The sequence below is a fragment of the Temnothorax americanus genome, unplaced genomic scaffold (assembly GCF_048541705.1).
Source record: "Temnothorax americanus isolate GAGA-0224 unplaced genomic scaffold, ASM4854170v1 Scaffold42, whole genome shotgun sequence".
Classification (NCBI taxonomy): Eukaryota; Metazoa; Arthropoda; class Insecta; order Hymenoptera; family Formicidae; genus Temnothorax; species Temnothorax americanus.
Genome location: NW_027509570.1, coordinates 697,238 through 722,056, shown reverse-complemented (window position 1 = coordinate 722,056; position 24,819 = coordinate 697,238). Strand labels below are relative to the sequence as shown.

The 24,819-nt window shown below is 39.8% G+C and overlaps 5 protein-coding genes and 2 long non-coding RNA genes across 16 annotated transcripts; 4 read left to right on the top strand and 3 right to left on the bottom strand.

Annotated features, from left to right (window-relative positions):
• Positions 1 to 285: 285 nt before the first annotated feature.
• LOC143902927 (uncharacterized) lies at positions 286 to 1,564 on the bottom strand. Its single transcript, XR_013258537.1, has 2 exons — positions 547 to 1,564; positions 286 to 465 (listed from the first exon to the last, which is right to left on the bottom strand). It is a non-coding gene; the product is annotated as an uncharacterized LOC143902927 (long non-coding RNA).
• A 132-nt stretch (positions 1,565 to 1,696) lies between these two features.
• LOC143902966 (uncharacterized) lies at positions 1,697 to 6,305 on the top strand. 4 transcript variants are annotated; one of them, XM_077416249.1, is made up of 6 exons: positions 1,697 to 1,834; positions 1,912 to 2,148; positions 2,293 to 2,431; positions 2,542 to 2,652; positions 2,759 to 2,885; positions 5,242 to 6,305. In XM_077416249.1, exons 2-6 carry the CDS (start codon positions 1,918 to 1,920, stop codon positions 6,122 to 6,124), a joined length of 1,491 nt encoding a protein of 496 aa, XP_077272375.1. In that variant the 5' UTR covers positions 1,697 to 1,834; positions 1,912 to 1,917; the 3' UTR covers positions 6,125 to 6,305. The 4 variants fall into 4 exon arrangements, with proteins under 4 accessions (XP_077272375.1, XP_077272376.1, XP_077272374.1 ...); XM_077416250.1 differs by having other exon boundaries at positions 1,709 to 1,829; XM_077416248.1 differs by having other exon boundaries at positions 1,711 to 2,148.
• Positions 6,306 to 7,198: 893 nt separating this feature from the next.
• LOC143903013 (uncharacterized) lies at positions 7,199 to 10,470 on the top strand. 2 transcript variants are annotated; one of them, XR_013258564.1, is made up of 2 exons: positions 7,199 to 8,125; positions 8,386 to 9,209. XR_013258564.1 is itself a non-coding variant. In XM_077416336.1 (2 exons), exons 1-2 carry the CDS (start codon positions 8,058 to 8,060, stop codon positions 10,010 to 10,012), a joined length of 882 nt encoding a protein of 293 aa, XP_077272462.1. In that variant the 5' UTR covers positions 7,823 to 8,057; the 3' UTR covers positions 10,013 to 10,470. The 2 variants fall into 2 exon arrangements, 1 of the variants encoding a protein (XP_077272462.1); XM_077416336.1 differs by having other exon boundaries at positions 7,823 to 8,125; positions 9,199 to 10,470.
• LOC143903014 (uncharacterized) lies at positions 10,221 to 10,767 on the bottom strand. The gene is made up of 2 exons (XR_013258565.1): positions 10,633 to 10,767; positions 10,221 to 10,420 (listed from the first exon to the last, which is right to left on the bottom strand). It is a non-coding gene; the product is annotated as an uncharacterized LOC143903014 (long non-coding RNA).
• Positions 10,768 to 10,901: 134 nt separating this feature from the next.
• On the top strand, positions 10,902 to 13,828 carry Gk1 (Glycerol kinase 1). The gene is made up of 9 exons (XM_077416331.1): positions 10,902 to 11,124; positions 11,233 to 11,491; positions 11,664 to 11,887; positions 11,962 to 12,168; positions 12,539 to 12,649; positions 12,779 to 13,032; positions 13,149 to 13,354; positions 13,440 to 13,571; positions 13,659 to 13,828. The coding sequence occupies exons 1-9, from the start codon at positions 11,050 to 11,052 to the stop codon at positions 13,742 to 13,744; spliced, it is 1,554 nt and encodes a 517-aa protein (XP_077272457.1). The 5' UTR covers positions 10,902 to 11,049; the 3' UTR covers positions 13,745 to 13,828.
• Nos (Nitric oxide synthase) lies at positions 13,804 to 22,326 on the top strand. Of its 5 annotated transcripts, XR_013258561.1 has the most exons (15): positions 14,804 to 15,061; positions 16,005 to 16,141; positions 16,242 to 16,404; positions 16,535 to 16,626; positions 16,878 to 17,019; positions 17,203 to 17,342; positions 17,748 to 19,363; positions 19,433 to 19,602; positions 20,006 to 20,216; positions 20,364 to 20,451; positions 20,538 to 20,662; positions 20,780 to 20,925; positions 21,080 to 21,271; positions 21,387 to 21,562; positions 21,643 to 22,326. XR_013258561.1 is itself a non-coding variant. In XM_077416324.1 (14 exons), exons 1-14 carry the CDS (start codon positions 14,957 to 14,959, stop codon positions 21,492 to 21,494), a joined length of 3,435 nt encoding a protein of 1,144 aa, XP_077272450.1. In that variant the 5' UTR covers positions 14,804 to 14,956; the 3' UTR covers positions 21,495 to 22,326. The 5 variants fall into 5 exon arrangements, 3 of the variants coding, with proteins under 3 accessions (XP_077272452.1, XP_077272449.1, XP_077272450.1); XM_077416324.1 differs by having other exon boundaries at positions 21,387 to 22,326; XM_077416323.1 differs by having other exon boundaries at positions 14,691 to 15,061; positions 21,080 to 22,326.
• Positions 21,586 to 24,522, bottom strand: Sdhb (Succinate dehydrogenase, subunit B (iron-sulfur)). 2 transcript variants are annotated; one of them, XM_077416334.1, is made up of 7 exons: positions 24,301 to 24,522; positions 23,650 to 23,780; positions 23,409 to 23,552; positions 23,000 to 23,195; positions 22,785 to 22,886; positions 22,357 to 22,479; positions 21,586 to 21,877 (listed from the first exon to the last, which is right to left on the bottom strand). In XM_077416334.1, exons 1-7 carry the CDS (start codon positions 24,409 to 24,411, stop codon positions 21,779 to 21,781), a joined length of 906 nt encoding a protein of 301 aa, XP_077272460.1. In that variant the 5' UTR covers positions 24,412 to 24,522; the 3' UTR covers positions 21,586 to 21,778. The 2 variants fall into 2 exon arrangements, with proteins under 2 accessions (XP_077272460.1, XP_077272461.1); XM_077416335.1 differs by having other exon boundaries at positions 24,337 to 24,514.
• Between the last annotated feature and the right edge of the window lie 297 nt (positions 24,523 to 24,819).

Here is a 24,819-nt window from a genome sequence, read left to right as displayed (position 1 = left end):
ACGTCGCGTTGGACAGGCGTCTCACAGTCTCACGTCTCACGCGCGCTTACCGATAACCCCTGTTGGTCGACCTTGGCGGAATTTTGAAGACAAACACCTCGGACTTGACCAGGAGAACGCTCTCGTACGTCTCCATCGCGCTTGCCGACGATGATCTTCACGGGAGACGAGTCGCAGCCGTCGCAGGCTCGCAGGTCGCAGGGACGATCACGGGAGGGAGGGCCGAGGGCCTTATTCCACGCAAGCAAGGCTGAGCAAGGCTACCGTACCGTTTGAAGGTTCGTGGTTCGTTTGCGCGCTCCCCTGACAAATGTCCCCGCTGCGATCAGCCGTGATTCGATAACTCGTCGTATCTCGAGTCACGCCTCCTGTCAGTCCTGTCACACTGTCCCCCCTTGCTTCCGCTCGTCGCCAGTCGCCACCGCCGTAAAAACCTTTCCGCCCACGAGTTGTCCATAGATTGAACTAAACGGGTATTATAGACGGGCCGGTTGATTCTTTTTTTACACGGAAGCCAGAGCCGCCTGCAGAGGAAGCGTGACTCACCGACAGGAACGTGATTACGAGGGAAATGATTAACACGTTTGTCTTATCGGCACTTCAATGTCGATTCGACGTCAACTGTTTCCGAGAGTTGTACATATACATACACAGGGCAACTCTGGTGGCCGAATTTTAGGCCGGTATCCGGTATTCATAGGTCCGTATTCATAATGGAGGATTCACACCGCGTCCGATGTTCGACGTACGACGATCCGAGATCCAATAGGAAATTTTTGTCTCTAATAATAATTTCTGTTATTGGATGTCGGATCGTCGTACGTCGAACATCATGCTAGGTCTACACTCTACACGGCGACTCACGACTTTGCGACTCGCCGTGTAGACCCAGCATCACAGAGCCGTATTGCCCGATCTACAATAGCTGTAGTAAGCTGTAGTAAGCCTCAAGATGTAAGAAATTGACCAATCACAGTCGATTATTCTCCTCACATTCGCCTGTAATTGATCAATTTCTTACAGCTTGAGGCTTACTACAGCTATTGTAGATCGGGCATATTAGCATCTTAGGCCGGTATTCATAGTTATTTAAGACCGTCTTAAGTTTAATCTTAAGATGTCACGAACCAATCACAGAGCCGTATTAGCGTCTTAAGACATTACTTAAGACGGTCTTGAAGACTGTGAATACCAGCCTTAAGACATTACTTAAGACAGTCTTGAAATAAGATCTGACTATGAATACCGGCATTACCGGCCTTAAGGGTCTTGGCACATAGAAAAACTTTAAGCAGTAAAACTTAAGCGGTAAAAAATCAACGGTATGGATTCGCTACCGCTTAGGGCCGTGCCTTAAGTTCTTGACTGTGATTGGCTGATTTGCTTACTGCTTGAGTTTTACTGCTTAAGTTTTTCTATGTGTCCGGGCCTTAAGACGGTCTTGAACGAAGAACGAGCCTTATGGAGGATTCACATTGCGTCCGATCACGTCCGATGTTCGACGTACGACGATCCGACATCCAATAACAGAATTTATTATTAGAAACAAAAATTTCCTATTGGATGTCGGATCGTCGTACGTCAAACATCGGACGCGGTGTGAATCCTCCATTATAAGAACCGACTTATGAATACCAGCCTTAGTGGTGGGGGTAGCTCGCTTATTGGCCGTGTTCAGCAGACACAATGGGGCCGTGCGGTTGGTTCTAGAAGAGCCACGCACGTTCGACGTTCGACTGCTGCTCAGCGGCTTGGCCTGCTGAACGCGCCCATATTTTGAAGCAGGTTTTATAATTTATGATATCGCCACCACGTGTCGCTACTATTTAGTAAGGTGACTGTTTAGTAACAGCCGCTGAGCTGATAATTTTGAAATTTCTAATTTGTGTGCCTACGTCGTTTATCCAATAGTGCAAAATGGTTGTAACGTGCGCAGTACCGAAATGTAAATCGTACAAAACCAAGAAAAAGAAATTGTCTATGTTTAAAGTGCCGAGAGATATAGAGATGCGAAAAAAATGGAAAGCCGCTATTCCTGGTGTAGTGGCATTTAAAAAAACGCACACTATTTGCGAGAAGCATTTTGAAGCACATTATATTATCAGGAGCTACATCAAACATGATGCAAATGGAAAGGTTATTGCAAACGTAAGTTTCATCGCCAAGTTTTCGTTAATATACGAAAACTAACTTATTTGCACGCGTGCAGTTGTCTTTCATTTCCATTTTTATTTCACGTACACATACGTTCTTTTTATATTTCCTTCGTGGCGTATTTCTTTTTTCCGTCAGGTTCCATTTCAGCGTCCTCGTCTACACAGTTCCGCTGTACCAACAATATTTGACGACGATACATCTATTATCCATAACAAAGTCGACAAAGTACCCGAACTGGTTCACCCTACGGAGAGTCATCGGTCTATTATGGGAAGTATGTATTATATACGCGTAATGCCCAAGGAACGTTAAATGTTCGATTTCGTCACTTTCCTAAGCCTAATAAGTTCTTCGTATGTGTCAAAAATCATTTTGGCAATTTAGAGAACGGTGATCGTTTCGAAGCCTGGAAAAATGCATTAAAAATGGAGAAAATGACCTCTTATATGAGAGCGTGTTCACGGCATTTCCAGAAAGAGGATTATATACTGCCAGGTAAGAGAGTTAATTTTTGACAGGAAAAATTAGCCACTCTGAGATTTTGAATGTGTATAAATGATACATTTTCAATGATAATTAATTGTGAATAATTTGACGACAGATGTTGTTTCAAAAACGAGACGCTCGAAGACAACTGCTGTTCCATCGTGCACGTTGCCAAGCAGTGCTACAAGAAAAACTCCAAGTGTAGCAGAAGCTGATGAAGCACGACTCCGGAAACAAATAAGGTGGTGTTGGTTTTCTGGAAAATTTCCAGCTTCAGAATTTTTTTCTTTTTTTGTTTCATTATTTTCAGCAGATTTTTTGCTGTTATTATTAAGAATACGTTCTCTTTTCTCTGAGCTGAGAAAAGCAAGCAGAGGAGCTGGTTTATAATTTTCCAGAGCCTTTTGCTGTACTTGTTTCCATTTGCATTGCTCGTCGGTACACGAGAAAACCTCGAGCGCGTCGTCTTTTCTAACAACAAATATTTATATCAATTAAAATGATTTTCTTCTCCGACCTAAGATCTGGAAATGAAGGTTAGGAATTTACTGGTAGCAGTATAACGGTTAGGTTATACTCCGCTAGCCTAGCACGCGTGAGCAGTCGCTCGTCGCTCGTTTCCTCTCCTTTGACCTAATGGATTAAAAGGAGAGGAAACGAGCGAAAACGAGCGACTGCTCACGCGTGCTAGGCTAGCAGAGTATCGGCTGAACGCACCCAATGTTTATTAGCTAGCACCTAGCACCGCTTCTCACTGCCAACCGCGCAGCACAAGCGTTTTCGTTTTCGCGTACTATCCTGCACTCTAGCGGTGAAGTAGAAAAGCTAAGTAGCTTTCCAGCCACAACCTAACCTAACCTAACCTAACCACACCAGCCACAACCACAACTGCTACAAGCTGACAGCAATCGACACTGTTAATACTGTCACTTGTGGTATGATTATGTTCCGTTGCTAGAAAACATCCAAAATAACGTGCTATTCTTTGTGCAATAAATGTATTTTCTTACACCTATATATATAATTTTTTAAATGGGAGTACACAGTAAGAAAAAGTATCGGGGTTTATCTGACCGGAGACTTTCCCGGAAGAAGGGATGGGTGAGAAGGTATTATAATAACATACATATATATTATATACTAATATATATTTTTTCTCTGGTAAAATGAATGTCAGACTGAAAATTTATAGTGTACATGACGTAAACTAAAGATTTCTAATACTGACAGTGAATATCGGAACGCAACCACCGCATGTATGTGTGTACATACATATGCGATCCTTTCATGTATTTCCGATACATGTTTATGTCCTGAACTGAACTGAATGTATGTACGATAATGTGTGTGTGGGAAACGAAATTAAAAATGTCGTTAATTATCGACATTTTTAATTCCATTTAGATGAGGGTACTTTCCTATTATAGAATTTAGCAGACACTCCAGCATCCTCTTAAGTTGGTTAAACAGAGAAAACATTTTGAGTTTTGACAGCTCCCTATATCTTGCGTTTTTCTTCTCTTTCTTTTATTAAAGAAAAAAAGAGATAATGCGCGATCTTTCCCAAAATATTTTTTTTTCTCGTACATCTCTTTCTATTTTTCATATTAGAGTTTAGAGTCCTATCTCATATTAGGTAGGACGGTAGGACGTAGGATAACATTTCATTTGTCCTATATAAATGCGTCAAGCATATTGATTGGCTAAACGTGAGCAGATTTGTTGCAGTGATTTTTAATTCTTTTGAGATTAATACGTACGCATAATAGCATAATGATCATCTTACGATTGTGCGTTATATATTATAACGTCACACTGATTTGCAAGAATTTACTTTGATATTGTTGATCTAGTAAATGGCGAGAAAAATGGGAAAGGACTCTAAAAACTCTCTCCCTCTCTCAAAGAAAATCTCTCTCAGCTAGAAGATTACCGCGCTAGGCTAAAAAGGATTCGTTAGTGTAATATGTTTTAGATAGACATACGGTATATCACTTATATTTAATCTTTATTTCATGATATTTGCGTAAATACCGTTTATGTATAGAAAATAAAATGTTATACGTTTAAAATATATATATATATAAAAGAACATTTACGTACATTTAAAGTTAACACACACGTATATGTACACTACGTTTTTAAAATGATTACGTGTAACGCGTATACAAATATTTTTATTAATTTATAAAGTTTAACATTAAACAGGTGAATCAGAAATAACGCTATTCTTTGCGTACGAAACGTTTTATTATTTTTCCTACGTCTATATATGTATATAAATTTTTTTAATGCCAAAATCTAGCGCAAAGAAACTGCCTCCACACATATGCGTAGGCTCTCTCTCGGAAGAAAGGATGGGTGAGAAGGTACGAGGGTTCAAGGTTGTTCGATAAGTTGGGTAACGTTTGTACGAGGTGGCGTCACAATCCATTTGACGTAACGTGATGCCTGGAAAGTTCCTCAACCCTCATATTTAGAAATCTGTTTGAAATCTTCTTTGTTGTTCTTAGCTTTACGTTCACATACAGCATTTAAAAATCTATCTAAAATATAGCATATTTCTTTTTAAATATATATATTTACGTCTGGTTCTAGGCGAAGGATGCTGAAACAGATGGAACAACGCCGGCAAGTCGATCGTGACACTGAGAATACGGAATCTACCGATCCTCTAAAGTCCGTTGAACTTTTACCCAATGTAACAACGTCTGAGATCACGACTGAAATGATACCGTGTCACCAAATAAAGGAAGAACCAACGGATACGAATGAAGGACAACGAGAAACGTACAACGAGGAAGGTGTTTGCAGTGGAAATACTGAATATTACTGTGACCAAATAAAGAAAGAACCAACGGATACGAATGAAGGACAGCGAGAATCATATTACGAGGAAGGCGTTTGCAATGGAAATATTGATTATTGCGAGGACAATAAAACGTTTGTTTTTATTAACGTAGATAGGATGAAAACCGAAACAGAGGGATACAAGGAAGAAGGCGCGTGTAATGAGACCATTGAATATTGCGAGGACAACAAGGCGTTGGTTTCCATTAATACGGTAGATAATACAGTAGGAAAAACAGAGGGCCATGTGAAAAAAGATATGCATAACCAAAACATTGAACATTCCAACAATAAGACCAAGACGCTGGTTGACGGCACATTAAACTCTGGAAAAAATGAAAAAGAATCTGAGGCCAAGAAGGATAAGACTCGAGGAAATATTCTTACAGGTCGTTTCCCTGTAAATTTTTCTTTTATGTGGAGCGAGATCCATAGAACATTTAAGGAACACACGCGTGTAGTTGATTGTCAATTCAAGTATTGGAAGCTCGTAAATTTTACTCATCGCGGATTACGCACGGAATTTTTTTTCAAGTGTCAAAGATGTCTCTACGAAGCGAGTGTTTGGTCGGATCCCATAAACTTTCAAGGTACATACCGGCCGACGGCCGTTCGAGCGATGAAAAGTTAAATTCTTAGGACTAAAAAAAGATAAAAAAAGTATTGAACCAAGATTAAAAAATTAACGTACTTTGGTAGAAATAGATATCAGTGTTCTTCAGTTACATCGTTTACATTTCCATACATTAAGCATTGTATATATAATAAATGTCTATTTTACATTATAAACTTATTAGCCAATGTCGTATTCACATCACGTTCATCACATTCTATTATTGCCCATCTTGCCTTTTTCTTCCGCCTTTACTTTCCCTCTTTCTCCTGCTCTGCCTCCTCTCACCACCCACCTTCTCTGATAAAAGTATAGCTGTCGCGGCATTGTCGGCAACGGCAAACGGCTTATCGCTATCGCTTATTGTGCAAGGGGCTTAAGGGCCTTGCGCACACAATATTGCATATGCATAGGCATAAGACCGCTAAACCACGGAGCATATAGCATAAAGTCGCCATATTAACTTACATAAGATGCTCCGTGATTCAGCGGTCTTTAAAGGTCGCGCCAGACAAACTTGCCGAGCGCCGAAACATAAGCATAAAGCCCCTTGCACAATGCTAGGCAACGGGCAATAGGAACAGGAAATAACCAAAAAATCGTTAATTACAACCCCAAAATTCGAATACTATGATTGGTTGGCAACAAGCAATAGGCGCAGAATTTCCAACATGACGGAAACTCTGTGTCTATTGCCTATGTCACTGTTTATTCTGCATTTATATATGATTTCTGATTTCTATTCCCTGTTCCTATTGCCTGTTGCCTAGCATTGTGCAAGAGGCTTAACTTGTGACGGACGCGACGCGTGACGCGCTCCGTCAGCTCCGTGGAAACTCAGCCTTGTTCCCACTATACGCGTCGCGCGTCGCGTCACGACGCCGCGTCATGAGTTATCCAATCAAAACGTTTTATTTTTGACGCAAGATCTTGTCGGAAATGACGTCGTAAAATGAAACGTTTTGATTGGATAACTCATGACGCGGCGTCGTGACGCGACGCGCGACGCGTATAGTGGGAACGCAGCATTAAGGTGCGATTTCATTGACGCTACCAGCGGCAGCGTCAAGAAAATGTAGGGGGGGGAAGAAGTTCTGTTGAATTTTGCGGTACGCTAAAAAGTTGAGACGGTCTGAACTTCTTCCCCTGCTACATTTTCTTGACGCTGCCGCTGGTTTCTAGCGTCAATAAAATCGCACTTTAAAGGTGCCTTTTCATGCTGACGCTCGACGCTCATTTTCAGCGGCAAGAAGGTCGCACGACCACACGTGACGTCGGCGTCAATTGAAATTCATGAAAAGGAAAACAGCGTCAAAATTTCGGCGTCTTCGCGCTGCTTTGGCTTTGACGCTAAAGCTGAGAAAATCCAGCTTTCTTTGCTTGACGCTAGCGTCAGCGCGAAATCACGTGATTTCGCGATACGCTGAAACGAGCGTCCCATGAATTTGCACCTTTACGCTTAAAATGGCCCATGTGAACTATAATGCCCGATCTACAATAGCTGTAGTAAGCTGTAGTAAGCCTCAAGCCGTAAGAAATTGACCAATTACAGGCAAATGTGAGGAGAATAATCGACTGTGATTGGACAATTTTTACATCTTGAAGAAATCATCTCTCAGTCTCTGATTGGTTACGCGCGACGCGTTAAGGCCTATCTACATAAGACGCAGAACGCGAGTCGCAAGACCACGCAGTGCCACGCACACAATCTAACCTTGTGTGTGTGCTTGCGACTCGCGTTCTGCGTCTTTTTATATGTAGATAGGCCTTTACGCGGAAAATATCAGTCCGTGTGACCGCCGTCACGACCATAATATGTATGTTGTCAGTTGTCAGTTGTCAACAGAGTCGTCAAGTATATGGTCAAGTACATATCGTAATCACGACACGTTTTACCGGTTGTTTTCGCTGCACAACATAGCAGAGTGAAATTCAGAGATATTGTGACACAATGGGATGTAAAAGTAGGCTACAACTTAGTCAAAAAAGACTTTCTCGAAGAAGACGTTATATTTTGAGGTGTGAGTTATTCTACTATTTTTTGGGAGGGGCAAATTTTTTTTGTTGGACACACAACACCGTAGTACGTCTACGTACACGAAGCGTTACAGAGGAAATGGTTACATTTTCTGACTTAATTTTTTATAAGGCTAGCGCTATATACGTAGTGGGCATTATTTTACAAATGTCCTTTTTTTTTTTACAAATTTACACGTTTACAAATATATAACATACGATGTTTCTCGTTGTTTATATACGTATGTATGTATATGTATTAGGTACAGAGGAAATGGATGTGAGAGAGAGGTCAGTGGTCATTCCCGCGTTTTGGCCGTTACCGAATCCTGCGTATGTAACGCGTGCACGATTTTCTGCTTCTCTTCCGTGCTATGTCTACGATTTTATGGTTTGCAACAAACGCGTGCACGAATACCACCTATACCTACGGCCCCTACGGGACGTCGGTAGTCAAAACGCGGGAGTGATCACTTTCGTCCTTCTCTCTGGACTATACTCCTGGCTCCTGGAGTCTCTGATAATCGTACGACATCGACAGCCGAGACTGTGGCGTGCGGCGTTGTTTTGTGTTTCTCTCTTCTTCTTACGAAACTGTGACTATCCTACATTCTGCGCCGATGGTGAAGCGGGTGAAGTAAAAAGCTAAGCAGTGCTTCAGATCTAACAAGCGACGATACGGCTGTGTTCCGTTGTTGAAAAGTACCCGAACGTACGCTATTCTTTGCGTACGAAACATTTTATTACTTTTCTTACGTCTATATACGTATAAAATTTTAACGATCAAAATATTGCGCAAAGAAACTGCCTCCACATATGCATAGGCTCTCGCGGAAGAAAGGATGGGTGAGAAGGTATATGAGGTGGCGTTACAAACCAGTTAGTGACGCGCGGCCTGGAAAGTTCCACAACCCTCGTATTTAGAAATCTCAGAAATCTGTTTGAACGATTCCTTGTGCGTTGTGTTCTTAGCTTTTTACTTCGTTTAGAAATCTATTTGAAATATTCTTGAAATATTCCAACTATATATAACGATGTACGTTTAATATTTATTTACGTTTCACGTCTGGTTCCAGGCGAAGGATGCTGAAACAGATGGCACAACGCCGGCAAGTCGATCGTGAAACTGAGAATACGGAATCTACCGATCCTCTAAACTCCGTTGAACTTCCATCCAATGTAACGACGCGTGAGATCACGACTGAAATGATACCGCGTCACCAAATAAAGGAAGAACCAACGGATACGAATGAAGGACAACGTGAAACGTACAACGAGGAAGGCGTTTGCAGTGGAAATATTGAATATCTTGAGGATGATAAAAGTTTAGTTTTGGCTTACGTAGGTAAGGTAAATGAAACAGAGAGATATGAGAGAGAGAAAGAAGGCGGATGTAATGAAACCGCTGAATATTGCGAGGACAACGAGGACTTGGTTTTCATTAATGTAGATAAGGTGGAAAAAACAGAGGGCCATGCGAAAGAAAGCACGCATAATCGAAGCTGTGGACATTCCGAGGCCAAGAAGGAAATCGTTATTAATAATACCTGCTCTACGAACACGTGTAGTACTCAAGAAGATGTACCTACGCGTCGTTCCATTGTAAATTTCTCTTTCATGTGGAGCGAGATTCATAGGACATTTAACACGCACTCGCGTGGACGCGCGTGTCAATTCAAGTACTGGACGCTCGTCACGCATCGTCGTCGCGGATTACTCACGGAATTTTTTTTCAAATGTGACAAATGTCACTACGAAGCGAGTATTCAGTCGGAGCCCGACGGGACGAAGACACCGAACATTAATGCCACTTCCATAACCGCGACTGATGCGGCAGGAATAAGATTTTCTCAATTGAAGCAGCTCTTGACGGCTATGGACATTGTTTGAGTATTAAACGAAGACTTACCGGAAGCATCGAGAAACGTTGCTTACAGTCCAGAAGAGAGTGCGACGAACGATATAGTTGGTTGTTTTTAGTTTTTATTGACTGCTTGACTGCCCACGGGGTTACAATGACTTCTGTTTCCATATATGAAATATCATGCATGTACGAGTAATATATAATAACGTTATATTTTTTTTTTACATTATCACGCACGGTCATCGTCATAACAGATTTTGTTTTATCTCATTCTATTATTGCCCATCTTCTTGCATTCCTCGCTCTATTCTCTCTCTCTTTCTCCCCTCCCCTCTCCCTCCTGCTGTCTCTTCTCACTTTCTCGTCCAGTCTTCTCTTTGTCCCTCTCTCCTAATATCTTTGTCGTATTGCCTTTTTTGAGTTCTGTCACAAAACTATAAGAAATGGACGTATTTCGAATAAAAATCACGTATACAAGTTCAAACTGCATTAACAAATTTTTTTAATTGGGCTTTTTGGGTAAGATATTTTTTATTGATAACGTTTACTTGTAAACTTGCAAGTGCGGACGTGCACAAAATATTTTCCCTTCTTAACGTACCACGTTGCGACGTATTAAAAAATCTCATTCTACATCATTATTTACCCTTCTTTAAAAGTACTTCGAAGTTGCGTATTTTTCTTGATACTTGATACATTTAAATTAATTAAGATATTTGGGAAAAACGGACGTTAACAAGTTCCAGCTCACTTGGCGGAAACTCGAACCACTTTAGCAAGGACTCGACGCAAATCACTTTAGCGGAGACTCGAACCGTTTTAGCAGAGGCTCAAATCCTCTTTAGATAAATACAAACTTTTTTTTCAAACGAGGCGATAAACAACGACGAAAAAGTCTAATCATAAATATAAATATATATATATATATATATATATGAACGCGTGTATCTATCCAACGTTGCGCAATAGAATGTGACAAAGGTTAAGTGTTTGTCGTCGTATATACCACCTCTTAATGGAACGTAACGTAAGAACGTGACTTTCCAAGTTGTAAAAAGCCGCGATGCCTGAGAACGTTAAAAAAAACGGGCCTTTGATAGGTGCTATCGACGAGGGAACGAGTAGCGCCAGATTTTTGGTAAGATAAACTCGACGAGGCGTACGTCTCACGTCTTGGCAGTGTGTAAACCTGTAAACACAGACCTCGCTTATTTGAAATAAAAAAAACGTCTCTTTTACGTCTTAGGTGTTTGACGTTTTACGCAGGAAGGTGGTTGCTTTGCATCAGATCGAAATCAAGCAGAAATGTCCTCAAGAGGGATGGGTGGAGCAAGATCCGAAGGAAATATTACAAGCTGTCGTAACATGTATAGAAGAGACGGTGAAAAAGTTGAAGACGCTTGGCATGTCAGTTTCGGATATCAAAGCTATTGGGATTACTAATCAAAGGGAAACAACGCTGGTGTGGGATAAGGAGACCGGCGAGCCTTTGCATAATGCAATTGGTATAAAAAAAATGACTATAGGAAACGACGTTGTTTCTTGAGCTTTAACGACAGCGTATTCCAGTCGTGTAATAGTTTACGACAGCGTGCGACTATAGCGTGAGAACGTCATCTCCTGTCCTACCCAAAAAAGGACGTAAATAATATTAAATAAAGTTTACTATTTTTGCAGTATGGCACGATATGAGGACAACTACCACTCTAGAAGATGTACTTGATAAAATTCCCAACAAAACGAGAAATAAGACGTACTTGAAACCTCTATGCGGCTTACCGATGTCTCCCTATTTCAGCGCTCTCAAGATACGCTGGTTGATAGATAACATTCCACGCGTGAAGCAAGCGACAGATGCGCAGAAGTGTGCTTTCGGAACGATTGACACGTGGCTCATTTGGGTAAATGTGCGTTAAGTTCAAGAAGCAAACAAAAAAACGTCGGTATCTCATCGCTGAATGTTTCTCGCGTTCAGAATCTCACAAAGGGCCAGTTGCACGTTACGGATGTGTCGAATGCGTCACGCACGATGCTGATGAATATCGATACACTGAAGTGGGATCCTGTATTGTGCCGCTTCTTCAGCATTCCGCAACACATCCTTCCCGAGATACGATCCAGCGCAGAGATTTACGGCTCTGTTTCAAATCCTCAAGTTCTCACGGGCATACCTATAGCAGGTGTGAGTATGCATCTGAGACGTGTATCTGTGCATTTTTTTATTTACAGACTATTTAAGTACGCTCTCTTATTGAGAGCCAGTAGTGATATTAGAAACTTGCAGAAAACGTATTTTATTTAAAAGGTAGCAACGTAGTACCGTACGTGCATATATATAGTTGCACGTCGTCCTTTTTCAGCATTTTAAGAGCACGCCGTTCTTTAAATGGACGTATGTTTTCAAGTATCGTAAAACGAAAAAATTTCGATCGAAGACAGCGGTTTTTCGCCTTAAGTTGAAAAAAATCTTCTTCTATTTTTATAATGCCTTTGAAAGTAAAAGAAGTAACGCGTGTGCTCACGTATATGAAATTTTGTTTTGTTCTCTGCAGTGTGTGGGTGATCAGCAAGGCGCTCTCCTTGGCCAGTTATGCTTGAAACCTGGTCAAGCAAAAGCTACATATGGCACAGGATGTTTTTTGCTTTACAACACAGGAAATACAGTATGTATGACAGAGAACACGTCATACATGTGATACATGTAAAATGTATTTCCTTGAAATATAAACGTGTATTTCCATGATGTACGTTCTTATGTCAAACGTACGTAAAGGTATAAAAATGTTTTGCAGAAAGTCGATTCGACGCAAGGCTTGATAACTACGGTCGCTTACAAAATCGCACACGCTCCACCTGTTTACGCGTTAGAGGGATCTGTCGCTGTTGCTGGAGCTGCTTTATCCTGGCTGCGAGACAACATGCAAATTCTCAGTAATATCACGCAAACGCAGGATTTGGCAGAGCGTGTAAGATGCTCTGGCGACGTGTATTTCGTACCGGCCTTTTCGGGGCTGTACGCGCCTTATTGGCAACAGGATGCGCGCGGGTATTGCACTTGACATTTTTCTTTCCTTCTACCGTTGTGTAAGCGTGTCAAGCGTTCTCCGCGGTGTGTATACGCGAGCATCTTCATATTATCTATATATTATCGCACGTTAACAGAGTAATCTGTGGTATTACCGAGGACACGCAGCAATATCACATCATACGAGCTGCATTAGAAGCAGTTTGCTTCCAAACGAGAGACATATTGGAAGCAATGGTAAAAGATTCAGGAACAAAACTGACGACTCTGCAGGTTGATGGCGGCATGACTGTGAACGATTTGTTAATGCAATTGCAGGCGGATTTAACCGGAATTACTGTTGGTGAGAGCAAACGATATATATATTCTTTTAAATCCATTAAATAATTTTTTAATTTATTATTTACGTTATATTACGTTGCAAACAGTGAGACCAAACATGGTTGAAACGACAGCATTAGGTGCTGCCATTCTAGCTGGCATTGGTGTGGGTTTAATTGATATAAACGAAGTGGATGCATCTCAAGTAACGAAATTTTCACCCGAGATTGGTGAAGATGGTAAATATGTGTCCTATATATATTTATCCTATATTAATATATAAAAATACTTGATACGAACATACAAACTTTTTGTTTTCATTTTAGAGAGAGATCTTCGATATTCCAAGTGGAAAATGGCTATTGAGAGATCTATGAAGTGGGATTGTTCCTCAACTATGATAGATAATTAAAATCGTATGCGCACGTATATTTTTGTACCGGATATGGAATGGATATTTAAAAAATACGGGACAATATAAAAGTTGTAAACATCAGTGATATATTTTTCAAGTCTTACAACATTTAACCAAATGTACCTCGATTTTCCGCTTTATCTCTCCCACATCCATCTTCTCTTTTTCCCTTTCTTGTAAATTCATCACAATACCCGTAGGTGAGTTATAAAATAAACAAATATATATATATATATATATATATATATATATATATATATATATATGTAACTTTGTCACTTTTGGTACTACGGAGTTGCAGATTCTGTTCAATGAGACATGTCGAATAGCTGAAAGTACGTTTTACAAACGTTTATTCTTCAATATAATCCAATGTTATGTCCTTTGATTTGTTAAAATAGAGAACCGTGCATTTTTTTTTAAATTTAGCTTGCTAGTAGCAGATGCAAGAAACCCACGACGTTACTACACGTTCGAGCTTAAATGATTATATATCAAACAATATGACTTAAATATGAAGTGCTAGCTATAAAACATTTATTTAAATGTTATTTTATTAAAAAATCACATAAACTTTCAAGCTAAAACGTATGACCTTGAGAAAAAAAGATTAACGCCGTAACGCTCTTAACATTCTTTTACATCTTCAACGTTAAGGTGTACATTCAGATATTTGGTTCTTGATAAAATCACTTGTGTTAATATAATAATAATAACGTATTATTTAATAATATTTTATATAATAGAGCACGAATAATACGTTTGTATTACATGTAATGTTATACAAAATCGCGATTTTATGTGACTTGAGTGTGATCCTATTATAATATCATCATATATTTTACGTATTGCTATTATTATTATTTTATCACGTATTTCATCCGTATCATTATTATTAAAATCTTGGAAATAACAAAAATAATGGCATTAATATATGGAACGTTAACAGAGATTGCAGGCTGTGACGTTATCAAAAATTTTCATCTCAACGCGACAAGTCCTGTTCCCGTTGATTGATCTCGCAAACGTCCCGAGGACAAGCGGAATGGATCAATGTTGCGCGCATGCTGGCGCATGTGAGATGACGGCACGTGAGATGCTGTGCGTTGTGTCATCTCTGCGCTCTGTTCTCTCGTCCTTTCCTCCTTATCGTCGCGCTTGGTTGCCAGTGTGCGTTGGGCAGACGCAGTTAAACGCTAAAACGCAAAAATGAAAGACCACGACGGAACACCTCATCAAAGAAAGCCAACGAAACTCAGGAATCTCGCGGACAAGACGGAGGCGTTTGATTCCTTGCACGTGAGAAATGCCGAGGTATTTTGGAGAAAAAAACTTTTAATATTGAAAATCGACAGTATATGATTAGGGATGTTAAGACGTAGAGTCGTGCGTTATTTAGAAACCGCGCATGAACGTTTTTAACAACTGACTGTAGGACGTGATGTGGAAAAAAAAATTAAAACGTGAAAGCAACAAAATATTTTTACGGAGTTATTTTAAAAAAAAGTTAATTCTCTTTTAAAAGTTAAAAACGTTGTACGGCCTTTTTTGATTCTGTATACGTATCCTATATGCAGCGACATACGTGTGCAACGTTATTTTACGTATTAATATACTAATGTGTGTGTGTGTGTGAATATAATATGAAAGAAAACACGTCATTCTCTCTATTAAAGAAATAGTACGAATATTGATACTTTATTGTTCATTCCATAACTTTTATTATTTTCTATAATTTTTTTAATGGGCTGCTGATTTCGTTTTATTTGTATTTTGATAGCTGTTGTAATGCATCGCGGATGATATGTGTCATAATATAATTAAAGATTGTCCAAGTTTAAAAATAATATTTTTCATCAGAGAAGATATTTTTAATCCAATTTTCAAAACCGAATTTTTGATGAAGTTTTGCATGAGAAAATCATATCTGTGATTCGTTGCTTCATATAGAATCCGTACCCACAGGTAGCAAGCACTCGCCATTTTGACGTCACGTGACGTCAAAAGTCTATCATTTTGACGTCTTTTGATGTCACGTGACGTCAAAATGACGAGTGCTTGCGACCTGGTTTTTTTTTTTTTTTTTTTTTTTTTTTTTTTTTTTTTTTTTCAAGACGTATTATTACAGATTACGCGGGACTATTTCATTGTACGTTTTGTTCTCTTTTCAACTGTATTTTGATATGTATATATAGTTTACATGAAAATAAAGAATATGTAGTAAACGATAAAAATAAAATATTTGACAACGTTCTAGAAAATCCTTTGCACGGGCCAAGTCTGTCTTGGTAGCGTAATGCAGCTGCCAACTCATGGAACAGATCCACGCACGAAAGAAGAAATCTTGCTTCATGCAACTGATTTTTTGGAGCAATATTTCACTTCCATCAGAAGGTATTAAAGCTGTCAGAGTATTCATAGATGTACGAATATTGCTTGAAGATCCCTTCTAGTAAATCATGAGCTTTTCTTCATGTTTGGACGACTCTCGTAGATTAAATAGCGATGCTCATCGCGCACGTTTGGAGAGTGTGCAGAGAGAAGTGCGTTCCACTGGTACGTATCAGTTAACGGAAACGGAACTGGTTTTTGGCGCAAAGTTGGCTTGGCGGAATGCTGCAAGATGCATTGGTCGCATACAGTGGTCAAAGCTACAGGTTCATTTTACATTATAACTTGTTCATACATGTGTACCATCGTAGAAAAAAGAACAACATTTATCATGAATGGTTCATAGATATAAAAAAAGTTACATTTGTTTATAAAACAAACAAAATGCACTTGCAGGTTTTTGATTGCCGTTACGTTACAACCACGAGTGGCATGTTCGAGGCTTTGTGCAATCATATCAAGTACAGTACAAATAAAGGAAATATCAGGTAGAGTGTAATTATAATGCAGATAGTTTTTATATGAGTTTTATAGCGTACTTGTTTCTAACGTTCGCTATCTAGAGATGTACAGATATTAAATCAAAACAGCGACGTATCCTTTTCCGTTTATATCATGGATAAAGCTATAAGGTATAGAGCGTCAACGTATAAAGAACTCGAAACATTTTAAATACTACCAGGTGTACTTACGTGCAGGATATATATACCTACGTATATTTATATGCACACGTTTTCAGATCCGCAATAACAATATTTCCGCAGCGCACCGATGGCAAACATGATTACAGAGTATGGAACACGCAATTGATCAATTATGCGGGATACAAAAATCCAGATGGTACCATTCACGGTGATCCTGCGAACGTAGAATTCACAGAGGTCAGAATATATATATATATATATATATATATATATATATATATATATTCATATATATTTATGAGATCTAAATTCTTTTTTAATTATTTATTAAACCGAAAAAATGTCTAACTTGACAAAAAATTCTCTATAAAGGAGTTTCGAAAATAATTTAACGTAGGCACTCGTGTTTTCTTTCGATAGGTTTGCATGAAATTAGGATGGAAAGGGGCACGAACCAGATTTGACATACTGCCATTGGTTTTATCTGCCAATGGGCACGATCCAGATTATTTTGACATTCCTAACGACTTGGTATTCGAAGTACCTCTTAGTCATCCCACGTAAGCTTTTATTAAATAATGTAATGTTTCCAAAAAAGTCTTTTTTATATTTTTTATTTATTTGATAAAACTATTTACGTCGTGCACGAACAATATAAAAAGCTTATACTAGTTTATTTGTCTTAACTGCACTTTTTTTAATTTTACGTTTGGAAGGAAATAAAAGACTTTTGTATGAACGACGTTGACGGAGAGAGTAACGTTGACAAACGTTGAACGTGCATGGGGGTATAAACCGAACAGATAATATAGATACCTTTTTTTTCCGTAGCTAATGCTTCAGATATTCAGAGATTTGTTGATTAAAAACGTGTACAGTGTTACGTGTACGCGTTTGTCGAAGAAGATGATGACGTTGTTATATACGAAGTATATGTATAATATGTATGTACTTGTGGACAATAGATACGCGTGGTTTGAGGAATTGGGTCTCAAGTGGTTCGCCGTGCCGGCCGTGTCTGGAATGGTTTTCGATTGCGGAGGTTTAGTGTTTACCGCGGCACCTTTCAACGGCTGGTACATGAGCACCGAGATTGGCTCTAGAGATTTATGCGATGCTCAAAGATATAATATGCTCGAGACAATAGCGACCAACATGGGTCTAGACACAAGGACATCTACATCATTGTGGAAAGATAAAGCGATGATAGAAGCTAACGTCGCGGTACTGCACAGCTTTCAAATGAAGAACGTGACGATCGTGGATCACCATACCGCTTCGGAATCTTTCATGAAACATTACGAAAACGAGATGCGTCTCCGAAACGGTTGTCCCGCCGACTGGCTGTGGATCGTGCCGCCGATATCTGGATCCGCTACGCCGGTATTTCACCAGGAAATGGCGCTTTATCATTTGAAGCCCTCTTACGATGCCCAGGACCCAGCTTGGAAAACTCACATATGGAAGAAAGGACGCGACGACAAGAAGGCAACGTCGAAAAAACCAAGACGGAAGTTTCACTTCAAGCAGATTGCGAGAGCCGTGAAATTTACGTCCAAGCTGTTCGGACGGGCGTTATCGCGTCGAATAAAAGCGACCGTTCTGTTTGCCACGGAAACCGGCACGTCCCAAATGTATGCGGAAAAGTTGGGAGAATTACTGGGCCACGCTTTTCATTCCCAGGTACTTTCGATGGAAGAATATGACATCAGTAACATAGAACACGAGGCCCTATTGCTGGTGATAACGTCTACTTTTGGAAACGGCGACCCGCCGGAAAATGGAGAGGTCTTTGCGCAAAATTTGTACGCGATGATAATGAACGACGCTTCTTTAAAAAACAGCGAGACGAAGTTCAGTTTGGCGACCTCCAAGTCATTTATCAAAGCCAACAGCCAAACGGAAGTGAGCGGGTCGAAGAAATTGGATCGACTTGATTCCTTGCGTGGTTCTACGACGGACTCGCAAACCGAGGATACCTTTGGACCACTCAGCAATGTCAGATTCGCTGTGTTTGCATTGGGATCATCCGCGTATCCGAACTTTTGTGCGTTCGGTCGCTACGTCGACAACTTGTTGGGCGAATTGGGGGGAGAGCGATTGGCGCGTTTGGCCCAGGGTGACGAGATGTGTGGTCAGGAGCAGACCTTTCGGAAATGGGCGGGTGATATCTTTGCGATCGCTTGCGAAACCTTTTGCTTGGACGACGACGATACGTTATTGGAAGTAGCCTTGTCTCTGGGTTCCGAAGCCGTGTCCGCGGCCACAGTCCGTTTTGTAGAAGCGGATCCTCAACCGATCGCCAAAGCATTAAACAAATGCCATAACAGAAACGTGACAATGTGCACGATGCTTCGAAGGACCAACTTGAGCCGCGATGAGTCCAGCGGTACGACATTGCTTCTGGAACTGGACGACATAGTGGGCATGGATATTTCTTATAAACCCGGAGATCACTTGGGTGTGTTTGCGTGCAATCGTGCGAATCTCGTGGAGAAAATCTTGCACCGTGTACAGTCCACTTTCGATCCTGATACCTCCATCGAACTGCAAATGCAGAAACAAGCACATACTCCTAATGGTGTGGATATCACGTTTTCTCCTTTCTCTTTTGTATTACACACGCAACTAATACCTATGCTTTTTCTAGGAATTGTAAAAACGTGGATACCTCACGACAGATATTTACCGAATTCCTTCAGGATGTTGTTAACTCGATTTCTGGATATCACGACGCCGCCTACGCCGAATCTGTTGAGATACTTTGCCTCGATAGCTACAAACGCGAAAGAACGGACGCAGCTTGATCTTCTGGCCTCTGTAAATATGTAAATATGTAAAATGTATAAATGTAGCTGTTTTTTTCGAACGGTAGACGTTGAGAAGGGTTACGGCGATAAAAAGTTGAGGTTTTAAGCTATAAAAATACAGTAAGACATGAAAGAAAAAAGTATATATTTCGAATATTGTTCATCGAATATTCGTCTTCATATTACGTCCTGATTTAACGTTGTCTCAAAACTATATAACATGCGTATTACGTCCACGTTAAAATGGCTAGAGCGTGAAAGAACTTGAAATTTTCAAGACGTTTTACAAAGGTTTCTTAACTCACGTTATTAAACATATACAGCAACATTAAACATGATACGTTGGAAAAAAATATATATATATATACAGCGAAACTTGGAAACGTTAACGAAAACGTCTCTTCTTGGAATAGGATCCAGCGGCTTACGAGGATTGGAGACATTGGAAGTATCCTAATTTGGCCGAAGTTTTGGATGAATTTCCATCTGTTACTCCATTTGCTCCATTGCTTCTGCTTCATCTAACACCCTTACAACCGAGATTTTACAGCATTTCATCAGCTCCACATGTACACCAGGGACAAATACACCTGACAGTCGCAGTGGTGCAATATCAAGCGCAAAGTATTTATAAGCCTCTTGGTTTTCTTGGTTTCGTTTTCTTTCTCATTTCGAAGACGTTTATCCCCATAATCTATGCACATTTACGTTAATACGAAACTGATATTATATATAATATCTTTTCCACTATATTTAATAAATTAATTTTAGACGGCTCTGGGCCAGTACATTTCGGCGTTTGCTCCAATTATCTGCGGGAAATATCTGAGGGAGAGTTGCTGTATGTGTTTGTGCGAAGGTAAAGAATGACACGTTTTTGTGTTACGTAAACGTGCAAACTTACAAAGATCTTACGTTGAATATAATCCGCACGTAATATTTAAGCGCACCAAACTTTTATATGCCGACGGAAACTGAAGCACCAATGATATTAGTGGGACCAGGCACTGGAATTGCCCCTTTCCGAGGTTTCTGGCATCATCGATTTGTTCAGATGAAACTTGAGCAGAGTACGAGTGTTTTTCTCATACATATCTCTTTATTTTATATGCATTTGAAACGTTTAATATCAAATACTCTTATGACACACCATTATAACACTATGTAAACGTACGATATTTTTATAGATCAAAAATTTGGTAAGATTTGGCTCTTCTTTGGTTGTCGTCAAAGAACGTTGGATCTATACAGACAAGAGAAAAAAGAAATGTTGGAGGCCGGTGTTTTGGATAAAGTGTTTTTAGCATTGTCCCGAGAGCCTGGTATTAAGAAGGTACATAACGATGTAACGTATTTTATAGATCTAAGGTCACAGAAAAAGAATCTCCCGTATATTACCCGTAAGATTATACATACGTACATATGTATGTATGTATACATATATGTAAAATATATGAACTTAAGTTTGCATCTTTTACAAATGTTAGACCTATGTGCAAGATTTGATCCAAGCGGAAGCGCCTCAAATTTACACAATGGTGGTATATGAGCGCGGCCATTTCTACGTTTGCGGTGACTGCACGATGGCGGAAGACGTTTATCAGACCTTAAAACAGATCATACAAACGCATAGCCGAATGACGGACAAAGAAGTCGAGGCATATATGTTGACACTGAGGGTACATCTCTTTCGTATATTATATTATTCTTTTCTTAAAGCAGCAACACAACAGCATAAATACTGTTGTGCACTTTTATTGTTTTGCTGCACTATATGGATTTGGATTTTTTCAGGATGAAAATCGTTACCACGAAGACATATTCGGTATAACATTACGCACCGCTGAGGTACACACGCGATCGCGTGAGACAGCAAGGATTCGGATGGCCGCCGAACCGTGAAAATATTAAACTGATCAAGCATAATACAAATAATTTTCGTTCCAAGGGTTGCTCCGCTATATTAATACGTACTGCATATAATATACGTCCATGTGTGGAAAGCTTGTTTTATTTACAAGTAGCGTTTGACTAATCTTTCGATTTCTAGGACATTTCAACTGCTATTTCGTGGATCTGCATATTTCCGGTCGTATGAAATATTCCGCTACGTACATGTTGGCTGCACGTAGTACGACATAAGACAAATGTATACAACTCGATACGTCTACCTGGTCGTCCTTTTACTAGGAAGATCCCGACGCGGCGAGATCCGGTTGTGGCTTCTGGCTAACATTAGCCAACAGTTTCTTTATTTCCGCTATCGCCTTTCCGGGATTCAGACCCTGCACAAAATATTTGCGCGCTTTGATTTAATGCGTGTTTAATCTTTCAAGTAACGAGCTTTGCCTTTATTTTGCACGTGTTTCATTAGTTTCTTAAGAATTATATTGTACATTACTATTTGTTCTCTAACTTGTTTACGTGTCCGCAGATTCCAAATAACTGATTATTTTTATAATTTCTTAATATTTATGCAGCTTAAATTCACAATTTTATCAAATATAAACATAAAGGAACATTAATTAAAAACGAGAGAGTAAAATGCCGTGAGTGACTAGAAAAATAAGGTCTAACAATAATCGAGATTTGAGTAAGCAGAATAAATTATTAATACGCTGCTACTAGAGAGAGTGATCAGTATTATATCAATAATTTAAAATTTATTCGTTGTGAGAAAAACTACTGAAACATTTGTCCAGAGTAAAACGAAGCGCAAAGCATAAAAAAAAAACACACAAATCCTAATGTGACGTAAACTCACCTTTGGACAAGTACGCGTGCAATTCATGATCGTATGACAACGGTAAACTGAAAATGGATCCTTTAATTTCTCTAGACGCTCCTTTGCTTGAGTATCACGCGAATCAATAATCCACCTATAAGCCTAATGAAAATAATGATGGTTGAAAAATCCAAGAAGAAAATGATATAAATGATGAAAAATTCCACGAGGTTGGACTGAGCATATCAGAGCACATCACGATGTTGTAAATATTTCACGTTCATTTATCTCTCACATGTACAAGCGTTGTGTGTTTTACAGATGTGTGTTGACTAATTTTTTTATGTGCTCACGTCATTCTTAAAGAATTTTTCACTTGTCGTTTTTCCTCAAACGCGCTTGTCAATACGTGCGTATTCCGTTACGTATCTCATTTAAAAAACAGCGTAATATTAAGACGCGCTTACTTGCATAAGTACCGCAGGGCCTAAATACTTATCACCGTTCCACCAATAGGACGGGCAAGAAGTGCTGCAGCAAGCACAGAGAATACATTCGTAGAGACCATCCTGTGTGTCAATCAAACGTGGATTGTACATTTAGTTTTAGATTAAAGAGGTGTGTAACTGTATAATTAAAATAGAAAATCAAATAAATATAATAATACGCTCTCGGCACTCACCAACTTTTTACGGTCTTCTACGCTCTGCAAATACTGCTGGTTTCCAGTATCCTTCTTGTCCTTGCGTTGCAGCCAAGGTTGTATATTGCGATACTGCTCGTAGAAATTATTTAAATCTGGGACCAAGTCTTTGACGATATACATATGGGGCAAAGGGTAAACCTCGCATGTCGTGCTTGCGCTGTTATCAATTTTGCTAAAACACACGTATTCAACTTTTAGTACGCGACATCTCGTTCCATTTCACTAGCAAAGTTTAACGTTACGATCATCTTGATCTTGGATATGTAGTTTCCATGCATGACTTGAGATGTACAAGTCAAATAGAATAGAAAAATTTATATCCTCAAGGTATCACACACAAGCAGTAATATTATAATATATACGGTGGCTGTGACACGCGCGATACCTGATACACGCCAGGGTGTTTGTTCCTCCGATATTCATAGCGCAAGATCCGCAAATACCTTCCCGACAAGAACGACGAAATGTCAATGTTGGATCAATCTCGTTCTTAATCTTAATTAGCGCATCCAGTACCATTGGGCCGCAACTGGAAAAGATACGTCAAACGCTGGAAACGAACGTAGAGAGAGAGAGAGAGAGACGTTCACGAAAATATTTAATACGGTCGATGAAATAAAACCTACCTATTCAGATCAACTTTATATTTCTGCATATATGGTTTCTCATCAGGTTTGTCTGGATTCCAACGGTAAATCGAGAAGGTCTTAAGCTTGGCCTCAGCATTTTGAACCACCGTGGTGCGCAAAGCTCTGACCTATGAACGTTCAAACCTCAAGCTAAAGGCTATTCAGTAAGCAAAACGTTACGAGAGTACACCAGCAGTTTGCCAGCAGATTTAAGCAAGATATTGCGACTGACGTAATATATTCCAATTACATGATTACGAAATGACGAGATTCTATATAGTTGTGTATCCAGCACAGTCCATCATATATAACAAATTTTATACTATTTCTGCTGGCACTCCACCAGATAAGATTCGCAACGAGAACTTTGCAGAATCTGTTTTTGACAGACTTATGGCTGTCTAGGGACATAACGAATCTTGTTAAAATATAATTTTTATGTGTCAACGTTAATTATTGATGCAAAGAACTTGACACTTTTATGTTCCATTCCATCTTTTACACAAAGCTAAAAATTGGAAAAAAAACAAGATACGTCAAGCAAGACACTTGAAAGATGTGCTTGTTCCAGAGAGCTGGTGACACCGTGTGTCGCCATGCACCAGGCAAAAAAAAAAGGGTTACAAAGTCACGGTAAGAGATGAGTACGTGCGTCCCCTGATATCCTCGACGCAGCACACTCACTTGACGTAGACCGTTTCTACAGGCGTACGGCATTATCCCGACCATCTTTGAACACGTCGGTATCAACACGTTCATGATGCCTGCATTATGTAACTAGACCTGCCGCCTGCCGCCTGCCTGCCTGCCTGCTCGCTTGCGCGTTGATCCGGTTGATCGCTCCAACTGGACTAACTGGAACCTGGAGCTGAGGAACCCTGAGGATCAAGCGTGTACACTTTAGGCGCGCCTCTTGCACGAGATATCACGTATACCGAGTCCTGGCGAGGATCTCGATGCTGCATAATATTCAATAATATTAAAAAAAAAGTATGGGAGATCAACATCAAGAATAACGAGCCACCGAAAGAGTGGAAAAATCCTATGCAGAATCCACCAAACGGAATCCTTCCGATTTCTGGATAAAGGTTGACTGGAAATAATGTAAGTCCTAGTTTTAAAAAGCTGTTTCCAGTGTAGAGACTACATTTTAAAAACCGCCACGTA